The 21,636-nt window shown below is 43.0% G+C and overlaps 1 protein-coding gene across 5 annotated transcripts in view; it reads right to left on the bottom strand.

Annotated features, from left to right (window-relative positions):
- Window positions 1-8,115: 8,115 nt before the first annotated feature.
- GEN1 (GEN1 Holliday junction 5' flap endonuclease) overlaps window positions 8,116-21,636 on the bottom strand; it is a 119,167-nt gene continuing 105,646 nt past the window's right edge. For all 5 annotated transcript variants that reach the window (XM_033937261.1, XM_033937260.1, XM_033937262.1 and 2 more), the window contains 2 exons: window positions 10,542-10,685; window positions 8,116-9,841 (listed from right to left, as the gene is read on the bottom strand). In XM_033937261.1, the coding sequence (XP_033793152.1) occupies window positions 8,370-9,841; window positions 10,542-10,685 (1,616 nt within the window). In that variant the 3' untranslated portion in view covers window positions 8,116-8,369. The remainder of the gene's footprint in view (window positions 9,842-10,541; window positions 10,686-21,636) is intronic.

Here is a 21,636-nt window from a genome sequence, read left to right as displayed (position 1 = left end):
ATACAGCCAAAAAAGGATCAAAGCGGTTTACAATATAACTTAATCAAATATATAAAAAGAACTCCATTTAAAATAGAAAAGAAGAAAAAGTAAAAGAACAAAATTTCTAATACATCATATCCAATAGCATTCAAATACAGAAATAAAATTAAAAATGGTTAATTATTACAATTAAATATAAATGCTGACTGCAGTCCCAAATTCATTTTATCCATTTAAAAAGGCCAGTTGAAAAAAATATGCGTTTAAAGGAGAAATTAGGTTCTTACCTGCTAATTTACTTTCTTTTAGCTTCTCTAGACCAGTATAAGTTAATCTTACAAGCGGGTATATATTTCATCATGACCAGCAGGTCTGACCAGCAGGAGACTGAAAACAAAACTGTAGAATAGTAAATAGGTACCTTCCCCTATTCCTATCAGTCTGCTGAATAGCCAAGCAGAGCTAATAACTTGCAACAGAAATAAACAACACTACGAACAGGAGTAATAATTAACATACCCATATTAACATAATAACATAGTAGATGATGGCAGATAAAGACCCGAATGGTCCATCCAGTCTGCCCAACCTGATTCAATTTAAATTTTTTCTTTTTAGCTATTTCCCAAATACTGTTGGAAAATGCAGAGGAGAGATCCTAGAAAGCAAAGGTCCCCACAGCTCGCCAGCTAAACTAGCCGAGCCACAGACACTGTTCAATTCTCCCCGGCCCTAGAAAAATACTAGAACCCACAGAAAAACCAAAAAGTGCATATGCGACAGCCACAAGAACATCACGACAATAGACATGGTAGGGACCTATACTGGTCTGGAGAAGCTAAAAGAAAGTAAATTAGCAGGTAAGAACCTAATTTCTCCTTCTTTAGCACTCTCCAGACCGGTATAGGTTAATCTTACAAGCGGGACATACCAAACCAGTCCCCATCATGGGTGGGACCCCCGAAGGGCCGACACCAGAACACGCTCACCGAACACCGCGTCCCAACGCGCCTGAACGTCCACACGGTAGTGTCTGACAAAGGAATGCAAGTAATACCAAACAGCAGCCTTACAAATGTCCACCGGGGGCACTAGCGAAGACTCAGCCCAAGAAGCCGCCTGACCCCGAGGGAAATGAGCCTTGAGAAATTCCGGAAGAGGCTTTTTCTGAAGAAGATACACGGACACAATAGCCTCTTTGATCCAACGTGCAATGGTATCCTTGGAAGCGCCATCCCCCTTACGCGGACCCGCAAGGACAAAGAGATTATCTGATTTCCTGAACTCCTGAGTCTGCTGCACATAAGTGCGAAGAACCCGACAGGCATCTAGCTTGTGCAACTTCTTCTGCTCAGAAGATCCTTCCCGACTACCCAACACCGGGAGGACCACTGCCTGATTGACATGAAAAGTAGAAATTACCTTTGGCAGAAGGAAGGAAGGAACAGGCCTCAACACTACCCGCTCCCTAGAAAACTCCAAGAAAAGAGACCTACAAGAGAGAGCCTGCAGCTCCGAAACATGTCTAGCAGAGTAAAAGCCACCAAGAAGACCGCCTGAAGAGTAAAGTCCTTCAACGAGCAGGCGCCCAAAGGCTCAAAAGGAGGGCGCAGCAGCCCAGACAAGACCAGATTCAAATTCCAAGAGGGAACTGATGGCCGCACAGGAGGCTTGAGCAATTTGGTCGCCCACAAGAAGTGAATGACATCAGGAATAGCAGCCAGACGCTGACCCCATAACAACCCACAAAAGGCCGACAAGGCCCCCAGCTGAACCTGGAGAGAAGACCAAGCCAGGCCCCTGTCCAGGCCATCCTGCAAGAATTCCAAGATGTTAGGCAGGGAAGCGCGAAAAGAGACCACCCCACATGCCCCACACCAATCCTCAAAGATGTACCAAACCTGCACATAAGCTCGAGATGTAGACAGTTTTTGGGACTTCAATAGGGTGGAGAGCACTTCATCTGAATACCCCTTCTTACCTAGGCGTCCCCTTTCAAGAGCCAAGCCTTAAGACAAAAGGGACCCGGATCGAACATGGGAATGGGGCCCCGAGTCAGCAGATAGGGTGTAAGAGGCAGTGGAAGAGGATCCGACACCAGATGCCGCACAAGATCCACAGACCACGGACGGCAAGGCCAATCCGGAGCCACCAGAGCCACCAGGCCCGGGTGACGAACAATGCGGAGAAGAACTCTGCCCACTAATGGCCACGGAGGGAACACATACAACAGCCCCTCCGTTGGCCATGGTTGAACCAGAGCATCCAGGCCCTCGGCCTGACTGTCTCTGCGACGACTGAAGAAGCAGGGTGCTTTGGCGTTGACACTCGTTGCCATCAGGTGCTGACCCCAAGACTGCACTATCAACTGAAAGGCCACGTTGCATAGACACCACTCTCTGGGATCTAGCATGTGACGACTGAGAAAGTCCACTTGAACATTCTCCACTCCGGCTATTTGGGAGGCCGAGATGTCCTGAAGGTGGGACTCTGCCCAGACCATGAGCAGAGCTGCCTCCTGCATTACCTGAGTGCTCTTGGTACCCCCCTGATGATTGACATAGGCCACCGCCGTGAAACTGTCCGACAGAACTCTGACTGACTTGCCCGACAAGAAGGAGCTAACAGTGCCAAATGGATGGCTCTGGTCTCTAGCACATTGATCGACCAGTACGCCTCCTCTGTGGACCAGGTGCCCTATGCTGAGTGACCTAGACACTGAGCTCCCCAACCGAGGAGACTGGCATCTGTGAGAAGCACCGTCCACTGTGGCAGGTCCAGACCCGTCCCCTGAACTAGATGAGAGGTCTGGAGCCACCAATGAAGACTGCAGCACGCTAAGCCTCTCAGAGGAACAGGGAGATACAAACTGTGCCTCTGGGGCAACCACCTCCGAAGCAGAGCATACTGAAGAGGACGCATGTGAGCCCATGCCCACCTTACTACATCTAGGGAAGCCACTATCAACCCCAAGACTTGGAGGAAATCCTGCGTCCAAGGACACCGGGATGCCATAAGGAGGTGAATCTGAGATTGCAATTTGCTTATTTGGGCCTCTGGAAGGAAGACCTTCCCCAAGGAGGTGTCGAACAGAACCTCAAGGTACTCCAGAAACTGAGATGGGACCAACCGACTCTTGGAAAGGTTGACTACCCATCCCAGTGACTGCAGAAACTCCACCACCCGAGCCGTAACCCGGGTGCTCTCCTGCAACAACTTCGTCCAAATCAACCAATCGTCCAGGTAGGGATGCACCAGAATGCCCTCTGACCGTAAGGCCGCAGCGACGACCACCATAACCTTGGTGAACATCCGGGGAGCCATGGCCAGGCCAAAAGGAAATGCACAGAACTAATAGTGCTGACCCAAGATCGTAAAGCGAAGGAAACGCTGATGGGGGGCCCAAATTGAACATGCAAGTAGGCCTCTGTCAGATCGAGAGAAGTCAGGAACTCCCCCGGATGAACTGCCAGAATGACAGACCACAGTGTTTCCATGCAAAAAGAGGTAATTTTGAGAGCCCTGTTGACCCCTTTTAAATCTAGGATGGGCCAAAAGGTCCCTTCCTTCTGGGGCACCACAAAGTAAATTGAGTACCTGCCGGTTCCACACTCCTGAGGGAGTACTGGAACAACTGCTTTGAGATCTAGCAAGCGTTGAAGGGTCTGGCGAAAAGCCTGTGTCTTCCATGCTGCCTGACATGGAGAGGTTAGAAAATGATCTGGCAGAGAGCGGGCAAACTCCAGAGCATAACTGTCCCACACCACCTCCAGGACCCACTGATCGGACGTGATCTCGGTCCAGATGCCTGCAGCCACTGCCGACGGGGCTCCATGACCACATCGGCCCGAACAGCCATTTTCAGGCCGGCTGCAAGTGCCTCGCATCTGGACCGAATTGTGCACCACTTTCCCTGAGAAGTGCTCAATCGGTCCATACACGACCTAGCTAGAAGAAAAAGTGCCGGTCAAAAAATACAGTAATTTACAACATATTTAAAGGGAAAGCAACCCTTCAGACTGGCACTACCTCATGATTTTTTATTTTTTTTTAACAGAACAGACTCCACTGGCTTTCAAAGCAGCATGCCTTGCTTGACTTAGGGGGCAAGGCTTACTGCTGAGGCACCTCTAAAAAAATATTGGGGAGGTAGGTACAGCTCACTGCTGGAGACTGAAAGAAGACTTATAGGAATAGGGGAAGGTACCTATTATGTATTATTCCACAGTTTTGTTTTTAGTCTCCACTTGTTGGTCATGATGAGATATATACCCGCTTGTAAGATTAACCTATACCGGTCTGGAGAGTGCTAAAGAATGTCTTTTAAAATTTTGAAATGATGTTCCTTCTTCAATTCCACAGGTAAACTGTTCCACAATATTGGAACCAAATAGAAAAATGTGGGGTCAGCTACTCTGTTATCATTCAAAGATCTTAATAAACGTCTAGGCACATAGAACAGTGCCAGGTTAGAAAGATATAACGGTTATAACTCGTATAATGCTCTATGTGTTAACATTAAGATCTTAAATTTGATCCTAAATTCCATGGGTAACCAGTGAAATTTCAAGTACAAAGGAGTTACATGATCACGAATATATGTATGGCCTAACAACTGAATCACAGCATTTTGTACTGTTTGTAGGCACTTTAATTGCCCTGCCGTTATTCCTGCATACAGTACACTAAATTGCTATAGTCCAACTTAGATAAAACAAAAGCATGAATCAAAGTATGCAACGATTTCTCATCCCAAAAATCCCAAATAGTTCTAAGTTGTCTTAGTGCCCCAAGTACTGACAAGACCTGCTCTTCAAAAGTCAAATGACAATCAATTATAATTCCCAAGTACTAAAAACTATTTACCATCTTTATACTAAAAACTAAAACTAAACCTTAGGTTTGTATACCGTATCATCTCAACATTCGCAGAGCTCGACACGGTTAACAAGAATTAGGGTGGAAAGGAACTCCAGTGGAGGGAAAGATGAAGAGGAAATTTAGAGGACTAGAGTAAACAGAGAGGGAGGAAGAGTTACATTTTTGAGAATAACTAGGTTTTCAGATGTTTACGGAAGAGTTGGAGGGAGCTCAGATTCCTAAGAGGGGAGGTAAGGTTGTTCCAGAGCTCAGTGATTCTAAAAGGGAGGGAGGAACTTAGTTTTCCTACAAGGTAGACGCCTTTTAGAGAGGGAAAGGAAAGTTTCAGTTTTTGGGTGGATCTGGTGGAATTGGGGTGAGAGGAGTTCCAAGAAAGAGGAATAAAAGATCTAACTGTGATGTTTCCCTATCTCCTGAGATGCAACATGCTACTATTTTTGACAAATTTAATATTAATTTGTGTTCACTCAACCATTCTTCTATCTTTTTTAAGCCATTTAAAAGAGGTCCTAAGTCTAATGTTAAAGGAGATAGTCTATAGACCAATAAAATGTCATCTGCTTAGATATATGTACTGATTCCTAGTTCCTGAATTCGTCCTGCAAGAGGACTCAAAAATATGTTAAACAAAATTGGTGATAAGGCTGAACCCTGTGGAACCCCACAGTCTAAAGATCTATCTTAAGATGATAATCCATCCATAACTACTTTTTACTGTCTACCAACAGCTATCTCTTATTTATTTATTTAATTTGTTTTCTATCCTATTTTCCCCATAGTGCTCAGAATGGGTTACAGGTTAAACATACATAATGTACAGTGTAGTTAACAGGTTGCGATTTGCCATAGATTCAGTACAAATTTTACGATACAAGTTTTTCTCTCACATCACCCCTCTCTCACTACCCCCTTCCATCCAGCATAACCTTCTCTTCTCACTTCCATCCAGTGTGTCACCCATCTCTTTCTTGGGTCTCTCCTCACTTCCATCCAGCATCTTCCCTATCTTTCCTCACCCCTTCTATCCAGCATCTCTCTATGCCTTTTCTATCCAGCATGTCCCCTTTTTCTCTCCTTATCCTTCCATTTTGCATGCTCCCTCCCCCATCCTTCCATCAAGCATCTCCCCTATCTCTCCATCCTTGCATCTAGCATCTTCTCTCTGACCCTTTTCTATCCAGAATGCCTTTTTTTCTCTTCTTACCTTTCCATTTAGCATGTTCCCCTTCCCTCTCCCCTCATTCTTCCATCCATCATCCACACTCTATCCCTTTTCCATCCATGGTCCCCCCCCCTTATCTCTCCCATCCTTCCATTTAACATGACCCCCCTCTCTCCCCTATATCCTTCCATCTTGTGTCCCCCCCTTTCTATCCATGGTCCCTTTTTCTCTCCCATCCTTCCATCCTGCATCTCCCCTTTCCATCCAGGGTCCCCTTTTTCTCTCCAATCCTTTCATTTACCATGACCCCCTTTCTCTCCCCCCTCATTCTTCCATCCAGCATTTCCCCGTTCTCCCTACTCCTCCATCCAGTTGTTCCCAACCCCCTTTCCCTTCCTATGTTACCTTGGCTTCTGTTCCCTCTGCTGCTGCTTCCAACATCGGACCTGCTCTGCTGAGGTGCATGTTGTTGGCTAAGTTGGTCCTCTGCACCCTCTGACGTCAATGCCAACTCAAACTGAATCAGTGAATAAGGTTTGTCACATGAAAACATGGTCTACAGCTATTTCTGTAGCTGGTCCTCAGTTATAGAATGCTCTTCCAAGCTCTTTGAGGTTATGTAGTAATGTGAAATTATTTAAAAAGTTGTTGAAAATGCATTTGTTTGTCAAAGCATTTTATTAGAATGAATATTTTTGGTAGTCGTCCTCCTCTGAATTTTAAATGTTCTTTACTGTGTAAAGGATTTTTAGCAGCTAACAGTTTATGATGACTGTGATGTTCTGTGAACTGTGATATGTTGGCAGTTATGTTTGTAATGTCTGTACTGTATTTTCAGAATTGTTTATATTAGATATGTATGTTTATTTTAATCCACTTAGGATTAAGCAGAATAAATAAATAAATAAATTCCTGTTCTGGAGCAGAAGGCCGGCACAGTCAACAGTCACAGCATATGCCTCAGCAGAGCGTATTTCTTCTTGCTGTCGTCAAAAACTGGACAACAAAAGAAAAATAAAAAAGCATCTCAGATGCCCGATGGAGCCCTCAAAGAGAGGATATGTCTGAGGAAACCTTAACATCAGATAACCCCACTTTGGGAGGGTCTTAGAAATCTTGGAAGTATGCAGAAAGAGATCCTATTTTTCAAGTGATCTGGCCAATTTCCCTTAAGGGACTCAAAGATCAGACACAGAGTTTTAAATGTATTCCCATTCTGCTGCACCAATCCACACAGCAACCATCTGCTGGAAGCGGAGAATGCTGGCAAGTTCCAGCACTGAACCAATCCTTATACTGGTGATGATGTCATCTGATGGCTGAGGTGCGTAACCCACTGATCTGGCCTAGCCCAGGAGGATGATAATGAAACACATCATTTCAAGTAAATCAAGGTACTGCTGTGCTGATCTGTATTAGATTCTAATGGAGACATCATACAGCACAAACAACAAGTGGATGCAGGGAAGGTGATTTCTCATAATAGGCTATGGCTATAAAAAGGTCAAATTAATTTTTTTAAATATAATGTGCATTAAAAAAATGAATAAAACAAAGGAGATTTAACAGTGAATCCAAAATAGTAAACATAGGTTTCAGATATAGGCAAGCTCATAAATGTATGAATTTTGGTAGCTTTACTGTTTCAAAACCTGATATCTAAAAAGATCTAAAATAAGCCAAAATAGTGGGGAGGTACAATTAATCTACACACACCAACACACACACACAAATATATATAAATATATATACACAAAATAAAGTATCATCAAACTAGTTACTAAAAACTTCTACATATAGTTTTTACATTTTCTATCAGCAAGCAATCTTGCTATTATGGTTTCTGACAAGCAACAGAATGCTCATCAGTCATTATGTTACAACAGAACTAGAATTTACAGATTTGTTCTGAATCAAAAACCATATACTACCCTATCATCTAAATCAGGGGTGTCCAACCTTTGGGCTTCCCTGGGCTGCAATGGCTGAAAAAAAATTTTCTGGGGCCGCACAAATGCTGCAGAAAGACAGAGGAGGGATCCGGCAAGACGGTAAGCACCCGGGGGCAGCAGAGGAAAACACTGCATCGCCCTCGACCGGGGCCACACAAAATACTTCACGGGGCCGCATGTTGGACACCCCTGATCTAAATTAACTTGCTCAGACAATAAAAAGGAAATAAGACATAATAGAGATTATTAGTTGGGCAGTACATAATAGTCAAAAGCACAGGCTGTTAAAGGAAAAAGACAATGAACACCTTTCAGCTCAGCTGGGAATCCTGATATTCCAGCCATCAAGTAGTGAATGAGAAGCCAAGGTATAACAAGAGCTTATTAGTGCATCAACTGCTCTGTAGTCTTAACTTTAGCCTCTCTGACAATGGCAGAGGACTATCTTCAGAAAGGACTGAATCATCTTTTGCATGCTCCTGGACTGGAGACAGAGGTGAATCACATCTTGTGACTCTTTCTTTGGAGTTTTGGAAATGGACAATTGCACTTGAACTGTTATGCACAGAAATGCTTGTTTGCAACACTGCAGCATCTTGATCTGCAAACCAGTTTCCAGTCCTATCACAACTCTGTTCAATGAGTGCCCCTTGGCTTGCTTCTAGCCCTCTTCCGTTGTCACCCAGCTTTTTTGAGCTCATTTTCTTACACTGAGCAGGGTTCATTTTTATGCTGCGCTGCTTAACTTTAGCAAGCTGCAGTTCACTGTTAATGTCTTCCTTGTCACTTTCTTCACTAGAAGAGTACCCTACGTGGCAGACGCTCTTTTTAGTATTCTGCTTCAGGCTGATTTTAGGTTTCACGATTCCACTTCCGAAGTCAGTTGACTCTTTTTGTGGATCATGTGCCCAAGAGAGGAATTTGCCTGGGTGAACACTCCAAACTGCCCGTGGTGCAGAGCTGCTTGGTTTCTCATATTCTGGAGCCTGAACAGCCATGTTTGCTGCTTCACAGTTTTTCATCTCCTTCTGTGCATCTGATTGCGCAGAATCTTTTTTGATATTCACTATACTAGATGAACAAAGAACAGGAAGACCTACTGTCCCAGGATTTGAAGATTCTCTTTTGCTCTCCACAAATGACTGTTTGGTCAAGAGACCTGTTGTACTAGCAAACAGGCCTCGAGGATGTGAAGTACCACACTGGAAAGCATTCTTTAGAAGATTGCGCTCTTTTAAAGGCACTGTTTGAAAATGTGCAACTACAGAGGTATCAACAGAAGAGGAAAATTTTGGACTACAGCGAGAAGTCTGAATGCGTGGACCAGATCTGATAGCAGCTATATCACTAATGTCTCTGCATTGACATTGGCTTGTGCAGTTATTAAATGAATATCCAGCATATTCATCAGTTATTAATATTTGGGAAGGATTAATGTGACTCTGCATCTGAGGAGAACAGCTAAATGAAGTTGCCTCCCAATCAATGTTACTCAGTTGCATTTCAGAGATTAGGAATGAGGTGTCAGGTGATGACACATGAAGGGGTTGTTTGCTGAACTGCACTGAAGGGGATAATGGATCATCAAACATTCTTGTAGACTTTGCACTATCTAGCACATATACTGGATATGCATTTGGTAGTGATCCAGGTGTTCTTGAAGAGACCACAGTATATGAAGAATCATCACAGCTTGACAGGGGTTTTTGTAGGTTTCTTCCATTCAAAATAATTTTAAGATCTTCCTCAGAATCTAGTGAGGTAATGGTCTCCTTCTCTTCATATTTTAACTTCATTTGAGCTAGCTGATCAACTACACTGTCAAGTTCAGAGATTTGCTTTCCTTTGATTTTAGTCTTCTTGCCTGCAATAAAAGGAAGTACAATTACATCATTTACTTTTCAAACCCAAAGGACAAATATTCCCATCTTATTTTGTGGGTGCATAAGAAGTCCCATTTGTGTCCCATAATTTTGATTACCACAAGAGATGGAATACCTTACATTGTTTTAAAATAGTAATCCTAAATTCATAGCTTAGAAACACATCAGGATTACCATGTGGAGACAGACCCACATTATAGGATTAAACTACAAGATGGCATCAATAGGGAAAATAATCACCTTCCAGGAGCAGTAAGCTTAAACATTTGAAAGGACTGATAAAAATGGGCTCCATTTACTGGGGAAAGGGAATAAGTTACCTGAGCGTAAATAAGAATTATGCGCCATCCACTTTAAAATACTTTGCTATAAAAGTATAAGTACAAAAGGAACAACTAGAATATCAATCAGAAGGATAAGATCTTGTCTTCTAATTTAATTGCTCCATACCTATTGTAAAGAAGCTATTGAATAAGGGTGCAATGGATTCTAAGGGAAGTACAATGTCAACTTGCTGAAAATAACACTAGTTAAAGAAAATCAACATAATAGCTGGCTCAAGATGACACTTTCATAACACTAAGCATATTTTTGGGACTACTGTGGTTCCTTCATTAGACAGTGATATAATTAAACATTTATCTTCTAAAAAGCCTCAGTAATAGTGGCTGAAACATTTACTTTTATGTTTTCTGTCATCAACATTCAACTTTACTCTTTCAAAAAGTACAACAATGTCAGGGTAGGCAGCTCGAAACAGAGATTCCTCTTCCACCGTCACTGGCTGAGATTCCAAAGGGTGGCCCTCTGCATAGACATAGTGCTCTAAAACATAAGTACATACCTTAAGTGTTAAATCATAGTTCTTGTTCACAAAACCAAAAAGGTAATATGTAGATCTGTTAAATGAAGGTACAGAAAATAATTTTAAACCTAACTGGACTAGCCGACTGGCTGAGTTGTTCACAGTTCAAGTGCAAATATAGAAGTCAAAAAGAAAATGAAATACTTCTAGTCTGCCAGGTTTGGAAAGAGTGTGGTTCTAAAGCAGAATGCCACCTGGTTTTGATTCTAGTACTTTGTTGAGAGCTTCACTGAAGAGTGACCAAGTGCTATTCTGTGGAGCGGGGAAGGAATACGCCATAGAATAGCACTTGTTCACTCTTCAATGAAGGCTTTCGACAAAGTATTCGAAGGGAAGGAAATAACACTCCAAACAAAGATCCGACTTGTCCGCGCATTCATTTTCTCAGTGGACACTTCGGAAACAAGACAGAAAGAATATTGACTCATTTGAGCTTTGATGCTGGTGAAAGATTTTATGCATGCCATAGACCACCAGAAGAACTAACAAATCAATTCTGGAAAAGATCAAACCGGCTATGTCACTTGAAGCCCAAATGATGAAGTTACAACTGTCTTATTTTGGTCACACAGTCAGAAGAAAAAGATCGTTTGAGAAGGACATCCCAATGGAGCTCCCTCCATTTATTCCGCAAGCAACTAAAAACCTGGCTCTTCTCTAACATGTAATTTCTTTTCCCTTACTTTTCCACTCGATTTATAAACTTATGTAAACCTTTTCCTACCCTTTCTCATTTTTAAGTTCTTGTAAACCGTGCCGAGCTCTACTTCTGTGGAGAAGATGCGGTATATAAACTTAAGGTTTAGTTTAGTTTAGTTTAATTGGATCCTGTCCCATCAAAATGGCTCTCGAGTTCCAGACATGGATTATTAGCTTTAGCTTTGATCATGATACAAAAGAGTTTAAAAAGTGGAGAGGTACCAGCCTGTTGGAAAAAGGCAATTATGAAACCGATTTTGAAGAATAAAGATTTAGATATATTGGATCCAGCTAGTTATAGACCTGTTTCTAATCTTTGCTTTTTAGCAAAATTTACAGAGCGGATAGTTTTAGAGCAATTGTGCTTAATCCAAGACAGGCAGGATTTGGGGCAATGCACAGTACTGAGACAGTGAGGTTCACTCAATCTTAGATGGTGGGAATTTTGCCATGGTAGTATTATTAGACCTTAGTTCAGCGTTCGATTTGGTTTACCATGGTTTGTTATTAAACTTTCTATATGAGATTGGCCTAACAGGAGTGATTTGGGATTGGTTTTCAGCATTTCTTCAAGGATGTACTTTTAGAGTAGCCACTGATAGATCAACATATCAAGATATCATTAGATTATTGGCTCTATCACCAGTTTTATTTAATATATTTCTGAGCCCCCTGGCAAGACGTATTCAGGAACTAGGAATTAGTACATATATTTATGCGGATGACATTTGGACAAGTTCCTGGAGGAAAAGTCCATAGTCTGTTATTGAGAAAGACTCCTTGGGTTTTGGCTAGGTACTAGTGACCTGGATTGGCCGCTGTGAGAACGGACTACTGGGTTTGATGGACCAATTGGTCTGACCCACTAAGGCAATTCTTATGTTCTCCCGTAACACTAGATCTAGGTCCTCTTTTAGAGGATCTAAAAAGTAAAGAAAAATGGTTGAGTGAACATAAATTGTTCATATGTCAAAAACAGTAGCATGTTGTATCTCAGGGGATAAACAAACACCACAATTAAATCTCTCCTTACATAATCATTGTATAAACTTAGTAAATAGTTTTATATATTTGGGGGTCATAAATGATGGTCACTTGAATTTTGAGGATAAGGTTTCATCTGTGGTTGCTAAAGGTTTTAGGGCATTAAGACAGCTTAGAGCTATTTAAGATTTTTGGGATGAGAAATCACTACATACACTGATTCATGCTTTTGTACTATCTAAGTTAGATTATGGCAATTTAGTATATGCATGCATAGGAACAGGACAACTGAAGCGCCTACAAACAGTATAAAATGCTGCGATTTGGTTGCTAGGCCATGCATATATTCGTGATCATGTGACACCTCTGTATCAGAAATTCCATTGGTTGCCAATGGAATTTAGGATCAAATTTAAGATCTTGATGTTAGCGCATAGAGCATTATTCGAACTGCAACCATCATATCTTTCTAACTTGGTGTTATTTTATGCACCGAGGCGTCTATTACGATCTTTGAATGATAATAGGGTAGCTGTTCCCATATTTCGAAGGCCCACCTTGCTTCAACTAGAGAGTTTGCATTCTTCTATTTAGTTCCACGGCTATGGAACAGTTTGCCCATAGAGTTAAGGAAGGAAGAATCGTACATAAATTTTAAAAGACATCTAAAACCACATTTCTTTCAATTGGCTTTTTTAAATTGAAGAAATGAGTTTGGAACTGCAGTCTGTATTTATTTATTCATTTAATTTCTAATAAAATTTTCTTTGGTTTCTATTAATTAGTTAATTTTTATTATTGATATTTTGACTGTTATGGAATATTATGTATTAAAAAAACAAAACACCACCACCTTTTTCTTCTGTTCTTTCCTTTTCTATTTTGAATTGAATTCCTTTCGATATGGGTTTGTATTATGTATTGTAAACTACTTGGATCCTTTTTGGCAATATACGTGGTATATAAAGTTTTTAAAATAAACATAAACATCATATTTGGGAAGATCAAAGGAACCAGGGAAAGAGAGCGATCTGCAATCATATGGCTGGACATGTTGAAAACAACCATGGGGATGACACTGGAGGACCTTACCGGACTAGCACAAAACCGATTTCTTTTTTAGATCTGTAATTCATCAAGTTGCTAGGAATCGAATACAAGTCGATGGCACCTAACAAGTATTTATTATCTGGAATTCTCTATTTTTATCATTATTTGCTGTTTACTCTAGCACTTTTTCTATTTTATTTAATGGATTTTAAACAAATGCTCTTTTTGTCTTATGCCATTAATATCAATTTACTTCTATAGAACCTGCAGCAAACTGCTGTACACTCAAGCCAGGATTTACAAACATGCAAAACAGAACAGTAAAGGGGCCCTTTTACTAAAATGTACTAAGTTTTGCACTTACCCTGCCCTAACAGCAAAAACTTAACATGTGGTATGTGTTGTAACTTCTTTAAAAAAAGAGAATTTCTAATATTTTAAGATCAATAAATACTCTTAAATTAATAATAGTGCTCAGTGAAAGCCAATACGAACTTTAAGGCATATGAGCACAGGACTTATAGAAACATAGAAGATGACGGCAGAAAAGGGCCATAGCCCATCAAGTCTGCCCACTCTAACAACCCCACCCCCTTGAATTTACCCCCCTAGAGATACCCCATGTGTATCCCATCTACATTTTTACCCCCCTAGAGATCCCACATATGTATCCCATTTCCTTTTAAAATCCGGCATGCTGCTGGCCTGAATCACTTGAAGTGGAAGTTCATTCCAACGATCGACCACCCTTTTGGTGAAGAAGAACTTCCTGGTGTCGCCATGAAATTTCCCACCCCTGATTTTCAGCGGATGTCCTCTTGTGGCCGAGGGACCTTTAAAAGAGGACATCCGTTGAAAATCAGGGGTGGGAAATTTCATGGCGACACCAGGAAGTTCTTCTTCACCGAAAGGGTGGTCGATCGTTGGAATGAACTTCCTCTTCAAGTGATTCAGGCCAGCAGCGTGCCAGATTTTAAAAGGAAATGGGATACATATGTGGGATCTCTAGGGGGGTAAAAATGTAGACTCTACCAGTTCAGGCTTGAATATATCATCACACTCCTCCCTCCCTACCAATAAATATAATGGCTAGAGAACAATGTAGAAATAAGAGAGGAGGAGTACTTATGTCTGCTGGAATAGTCGTTAAGTCCTGGGCTCTGCTTCAAGTCCAAAAAGTGCTTTGTGCTCCCCATTCACTCCAAAAAAAATCAAAAATTCAAAACCACAAAAAACAGAAAAATGAATCCACAGAGTCCTGTGCTCATATGCCTTAAAGTTCTTATTGGCTTTCACTGAGCACTATTATTAATTTAAGTGTATCTATTGATCTTAAAATATTAGAGATTCTCTTTTTTGAAGAAGTTTTAACTCTATGCTAGAGAATTTAAATGTATATATTTGATACTCCCATTTATACTGAATGTGCTGCAACTGTCAGAAATGTTCATTAATAGGCGTTAGGTTTGGTCACAATCAGCACTTATATTTTTTATGGAATTGTGCTTAGCACCTATGTCCATCACTTAACTTAGGCACATTCATTTAGGCCAGCTAATACCAGGCCTAAATGCCTACAACTAAGTTGTGTGCAGATTGGGCATAGTCTGTAACAATGTGCATAACTTTTAGGAATGTCCCTGGCATGCCCCCTTTTCAAATTCACACACTGTGACTGGCACATACTTTTTACAGAATCACATTGAGTTGTGCACATAACTTTTAATTAGCCCTAATTAGCATCAATTACATAGAAACATGATGGCAGATAAAGGCCAAATTACCCATTCAGTCTGCCCAACCACAGCATCCACTATCTCTTCCTCTCCCTATGAGATCCCACATGCCTGTCTCATGCTTTCTTGAATTCAGACACAGTTTTTGTCTCCACCACCTCTACCGGGAGCCTATTCCACGCATTTACCACCCTTTCTGTAAAAAAGTATTTTCTCAGATTACTCCTGAGTCTATCACCTCTTAACTTCATCCTATGCCCTCTCATTCCAGAGCTTCCTTTCAAATGAGACTCACCTCATGCACATTTATGCCATATAAGTGTTTAAATGTCTCTATCAATAATAATAATAATAATTTTATTTTTATATACCTCCATACCACATAGTTCTAGGCGGTTCACATACAGTAAAAAAATTATACAATCAATAAGAAAAATACAATTAACTAAAAACATTAGATAGAATACAATTTACTAAAAACGCATTACCAATCAAGATTCTAAAACATCAGTTTACAAATTTATCAAACAAATCTGTTTTTAGCAGTTTCCTAAAGGACATACAGTGGTGCCTCACACAACGAACTTAATTGGTTCCAGGAGCAAGTTTGTTATGCGAAACGTTCGTTATGTGAAACGCGTTTTCCCATAAGAATACATGTAAAAAAAAATAATTCGTTCTGCAGCATAAAATATGCTAAGATGACATAAAAAAAGATAAATTTTTGGTTATTATTTTTATTTAGATACATCTAAAAACATAATTGTTTTTTAAAACAACACACATTTTTTAAATTTAAAGACAGACTAAGTAGAGTCTAATTTTACAGTGAGAGAGGGCAGAGTCTCAGCGGCAAAAACTGGGACTTAACTTCATTTTTTTTTTTTTTCTACCGTGTTTCCCCGATGATAAGGCAGGGCCATCAAATAAGACAGCCCCCCCCTTTTTAGAAAAAAATGTAAAATAAGGCACCCCCCCGCAAATAAGCCACCCACCGATACCTGCGCTTACCCGAATCGGGTGGTACGGTGGGTGACTCCGTGTGGTCCCTGGCACCCCCGACACGATCGGGGCAAGAGGGAGCTCAAGCCCTCTTGCCCCCCCGACTCCCCGACACGATCGGGGCAAGAGGGAGCCCAAGCCCTCTTGCCCCCCGACTCCCCGACACGATCGGGGCAAGAGGGAGCCCAAGCCCTCTTGCCCCCCCCCCGACTCCCCGACACGATCGGGGCAAGAGGGAGCCCAAGCCCTCTTGCCCCCCGACTCCCCGACACGATCGGGGCAAGAGGGAGCCCAAGCCCTCTTGACTCCCCGACACGATCGGGGCAAGAGGGAGCCCAAGCCCTCTTGCCCCCCCGACTCCCCGACACGATCGGGGCAAGAGGGAGCCCAAGCCCTCTTGCCCCGCCGATTCCCCAACTCCCCGACAATATCGGGCCAGGAGGGAGCCCAAGTCCTCCTGGCCACGGCGACCCCCTAACCCCACCCTGCACTACATTACGGGCAGGAGGGATCCCAGGCCCTCCTGCCCTCGACGCAAACCCCCCCTCCCCCCAACGACCGCCCCCCCCAAGAACCTCCGACCGCCCCCCCAGCCGACCCGCGACCCCCCTGGCCGACCCCCACGACACCCCCAACCCCCTTCCCCGTACCTTTCTGTAGTTGGCCGGACAGACGGGAGCCAAACCCGCCTGTCCGGCAGGCAGCCAACGACGGAATGAGGCCGGATTGGCCCATCCGTCCCAAAGCTCCGCCTACTGGTGGGGCCTAAGGCGCCTGGGCCAATCAGAATAGGCCCGGGAGCCTTAGGTCCCTCCTGGGGGCAGGGCCTGAGGCACATGGTTGGGTTGGGCCCATGTGCCTCAGGCCCCGCCCCCAGGAGGGACCTAAGGCTCCCGGGCCTATTCTGATTGGCCCAGGCGCCTTAGGCCCCACCAGTAGGCGGAGCTTTGGGACGGATGGGCCAATCCGGCCTCATTCCGTCGTTGGCTGCCTGCCGGACAGGCGGGTTTGGCTCCCGTCTGTCCGGCCAACTACAGAAAGGTACGGGGAAGGGGGTTGGGGGTGTCGTGGGGGTCGGCCAGGGGGGTCGCGGGTCGGCTGGGGGGCGGTCGGAGGTTCTTGGGGGGGGCGGTCGTTGGGGGGAGGGGGGTTTGCGTCGAGGGCAGGAGGGCCTGGGATCCCTCCTGCCCGTAATGTAGTGCAGGGTGGGGTTAGGGGGTCGCCGTGGCCAGGAGGACTTGGGCTCCCTCCTGGCCCGATCGTGTCGGGGAGTCGGGGGGGGCAAGAGGGCTTGGGCTCCCTCTTGCCCCGATCGTGTCGGGGAGTCGGGGGGGCAAGAGGGCTTGGGCTCCCTCTTGCCCCGATCGTGTCGGGGAGTCAAGAGGGCTTGGGCTCCCTCTTGCCCCGATCGTGTCGGGGAGTCGGGGGGGGGGGGCAAGAGGGCTTGGGCCCCCTCTTGCCCCGATGGTGTCGGGGAGTCGGGGGGGCAAGAGGGCTTGGGCTCCCTCTTGCCCCGATCGTGTCGGGGAGTCGGGGGGGCAAGAGGGCTTGAGCTCCCTCTTGCCCCGATCGTGTCGGGGAGTCGGGGGGGCAAGAGGGCTTGGGCTCCCTCTTGCCCCGATCGTGTCGGGGAGTCGGGGGGGCAAGAGGGCTTGGGCTCCCTCTTGCCCCGATCGTGTCGGGGAGTCGGGGGGGGGGGCAAGAGGGAGCCAGGCGGAGAGAGGGCAGTTAAGCGCAGTGCCTGCGCGGAAGGATGCAGCTCGGGCGACTTCGTTGTGTGAAACGAAGTTCGTTGTACGAATCAAGACATAAAGTTCGTTGTGCGCAGCGTTCGCTGTGCGAGGCGTCCGTTATGCGAGGCACCACTGTATATGAATGAGCCTGAGAAATTATGGTGCTTAACCATAAGTTCATTTTACCTGCCTGAAAACCGAGCAATTTATCAAAAAATCTCTTGTATCAGCAAGATACAAATATTGCCCTTGAGTAATCCTATTAGGTTTATATCGTTCAAAGCATGAGGACAGATAAATAGACGCCAGACCAAATAAAACTTTAAAACAGATGCAACCAAATTTAAACAATACTCTGGTCTCAAAAGGCAGCCAGTACAACTGTCGATAAGATGAAGTAACATGGTCATACTTTTGCAGCTTTTTATTAGATCCCACATATATTATATTACAATAGGCAAGAACTGATAAAATTGAGGATTGTACTAATAATCTAAATGATACGCTATCAAAAATTTTTTTTTATCATCTGAATTTTCCACAAAATTGTGAAACATTTTTTTGTCAATAGATTTGTGTGATCATCCAAAGTTAAATGGCGGTCCAGTATAACAAAAAATTAAATTGCAAAAGAGAACCCATAGTAAACATAATTCCTAATACATATTATTCAATCTTTAAAATCAATGTTATATAAACACAAACATGTATACATACAAATGTAAAATCCAGAAGTAATATCAACCAACTAAAGAAAAATCATATCAATCTTTTGGAAAAGTTAGAAATCCACACCAGCAGCGTACAGAAATTTCAAATAGATAAAGGATAAACTTATCTGAGCATAGTCCCAGTTAGCAAGGTAGCCATGATCCCATATTCGTAATGCTGAAGCGGATCCAGTAGAAATAACTAAGAAGTTGGTTGCAGTCAAGTCCTTCTAAATGCTTGAATGTTCATCTATGTTCATATCGCATATCTCTCAAAAGATTAAGAATCAGAGTGCCAATGCAAAAAGTGCAAACGTGAGTCCATTGAAAGTGATGAGTGCAATTCATAAAAAATCAGTTCATGACATTCAACTCCCTCAACACAGATCGTGTTTCGAGCATCTCTTTATCAAGAGGAAGATAACAGCTAAAAAATAGAGAATATGCAAAGCATATGACTCCAATTAAAAAAAAAACCAAGACAAAAAGTCAATATCAATTCATAAGTCGCTTATTAACTCGCTGTTCGAATCTTTATCCCAATATATTGATTTTTTTCTACAACCCCTTGTACACCAGATAAGATCCTATGTACGAGATTCTACAGATTTCATTTCTCAACTCCAACAGATTACGATACCTCGGAACCTAGCCAGTTCTGTGTTGTTGGTTACCATGGATATCGTCTCACTGTACATCAGTATACCTCAGTCTGCAGCTTTACAAATAGTTAAAAACTCCCTTAGTCACTCTTAAGGTGTTGGTAATCACCTTAATTTAGTGCTAGATATGGCTAATTTTGTCATCAATAAGAATTATTTTAAATTTGGTGAAAAGTTTTACATTCAAAAGAAAGGAGTGGCTATGGGAGCATCTGTGACCCCTTCAATTGTCTGTCTTTTTATGACAGCCTTCGAGGAGCAATATGTCTATTCTTCTAACTTTTTCTGTAATATTCTGTACTGGAAAAGATACATAGACGACATATTTTTGGTCTAGTTGGGTTCTCATACAGATTTTCAGGAATTTCTCACCTATCTTAATCAATGTAATACTACTACAGTCAAACCTCGGTTTGCGAGTAACCCGGTTTGTGAGTGTTTTGCAAGATGAGCAAAAATTCTCGCCAAACTTGTCTCGCAAACCGAGTGTTGACTCGATTTGAGAGCACCCACCCCGAGAACCGTCATCGCTCCCCCCACTCAAATTGGCATCCCCCCCCCGCACGAACCGGCACCCTCCGCCCTGTGGACTGCATGCCGGTGAGTTAAAGTTGGTGGGGCGAGAGGTGCCTGTTCCCGCGGGGGTTGGGGGTGCCGATTCGAGTGGGGGGGGGCCTTTGCAAGCGGGGGGAAGTGATGCCAATTCTCGTGCCGGTGCCAGACGGGGGGGTGAGTTAAAGTTGGTCAGGCGGGGGGGGGGGGGGTGCCGATTCGAGCGGGGGGGGGGGAGCCTTTGTGAGTGGGGGAAGGAGCAACGCCGCTGGCCTCGGGAGGGGGGTTTGGGAACGTATTAAAGCGAGTTTCCATTATTTCCTATGGGGAAACTCGCTTTGATATACGAGTATTTTGGTTTACGAGCATGTTTCTGGAACAAATTACGCTCGTAAACCAAGGTTCCACTGTATTCAGTTCATGATCACTAGTCACCCTAAGACTATTAGTTTTTTAGATATTCAGGTAACATATCAAGATGGCTGTTTTGACACATCAATTTTTTGTAAACCTATGGATTCTAATTCTTTGCTACATTACTGTAGCTATCACCCAAGAACATTATGTAATAGTATACCAATCGGTCAAATGCTACGTTTAAAGCGTCTTTGTTCTTCTAATGCAGATTTTAAAGATCAGGTTCAAAGAATGACTTACAAATTTAGTGAGCGTGGATATGCTAAGGATATTGTTAAACATGCTGCAAAATGTGCCTCTTGTGTTGAACGTGAATGGCTTTTTCTTTCCAAATCTAAATCCACTTACATGAGAACTAGTGATCAGAGACTTACTTGTGTCTTGCCCTTCTCTCCTTTATCTGGTATGCTTCAAAAGATCATTGCACATCATTGGCAGATATTGGGATTTCACCCTGTGTTTAGAAATCTGTAGAATCTCGTACATAGGATCTTATCTGGTGTACAAGGGGTTGTAGAAAAAAATCAATATATTGGGATAAAGGTTCAAACAAAGATTTACGACAAGACACGATGGGACGGCCGGGCGGGTTAATAAGCAACTTATGAATTGAGATTGACTTTTTGTCTTGTTTTTAATTGGAGTCATATGCTTTGCATGTTCTCTATTTTTTAGCTGTTATCTTCCTCTTGATAAAGAGATGCTCGAAACACGATCTGTGTTGAGGGAGTTGAATGTCATGAACTGATTTTTTATGAATTGCCCCTGCTAAATCACCATGGACATAGAAGGCTTGTGTGTTAAGTGTTAAGTGTTTAAAGCACTTTAATAAAAGGGCCCTTATATGCGAATGCAATAATGGACAGAATCCTTAGGAGCAATATGAAATGGGATGGCCATGTCTAATGATCACAAAGTGGCTAAATAGTGGTAGCCAGAGCTATAGGGACTTGAAGGAGTACAGAGAATAACCTGGAGAAAAAAATGATGGTAATGCTTCTATAGAATGCTAGTGAGACCTCACCTAGAACATTGTTCTGGAGGATATACATCAGACAAATTTGCATATGTTGCCAACAATGCATATTAATTGTAGATATCCTGAAAACCAAACTGGCAAGGGGATACTTAAGGCCTTCACTGTTTTTTTGTCTTTCTATCTTTGGGAAGGTAGCATCTCCTGTTTCACTGTGATACATTAGGACCAGCATAAGAAACACTGTTCTAGAATGCTCACAGGGGAAGAGACTTAGGAGCAACATCAGAAAACATTTCTTCCCGAAAAGGTGCTGGAAACGCAAAATGGACTCTTATGGGAGGTGGAGAAGGAAACAGTAGTGGCATTCAAGAAAGCCTGAGATAAATA

The sequence above is a fragment of the Geotrypetes seraphini genome, chromosome 3, assembly GCF_902459505.1.
Source record: "Geotrypetes seraphini chromosome 3, aGeoSer1.1, whole genome shotgun sequence".
Classification (NCBI taxonomy): Eukaryota; Metazoa; Chordata; class Amphibia; order Gymnophiona; family Dermophiidae; genus Geotrypetes; species Geotrypetes seraphini.
Note: the sequence above shows the minus strand (reverse complement) of the source record. Positions and strands in the feature narration are given on the sequence as shown.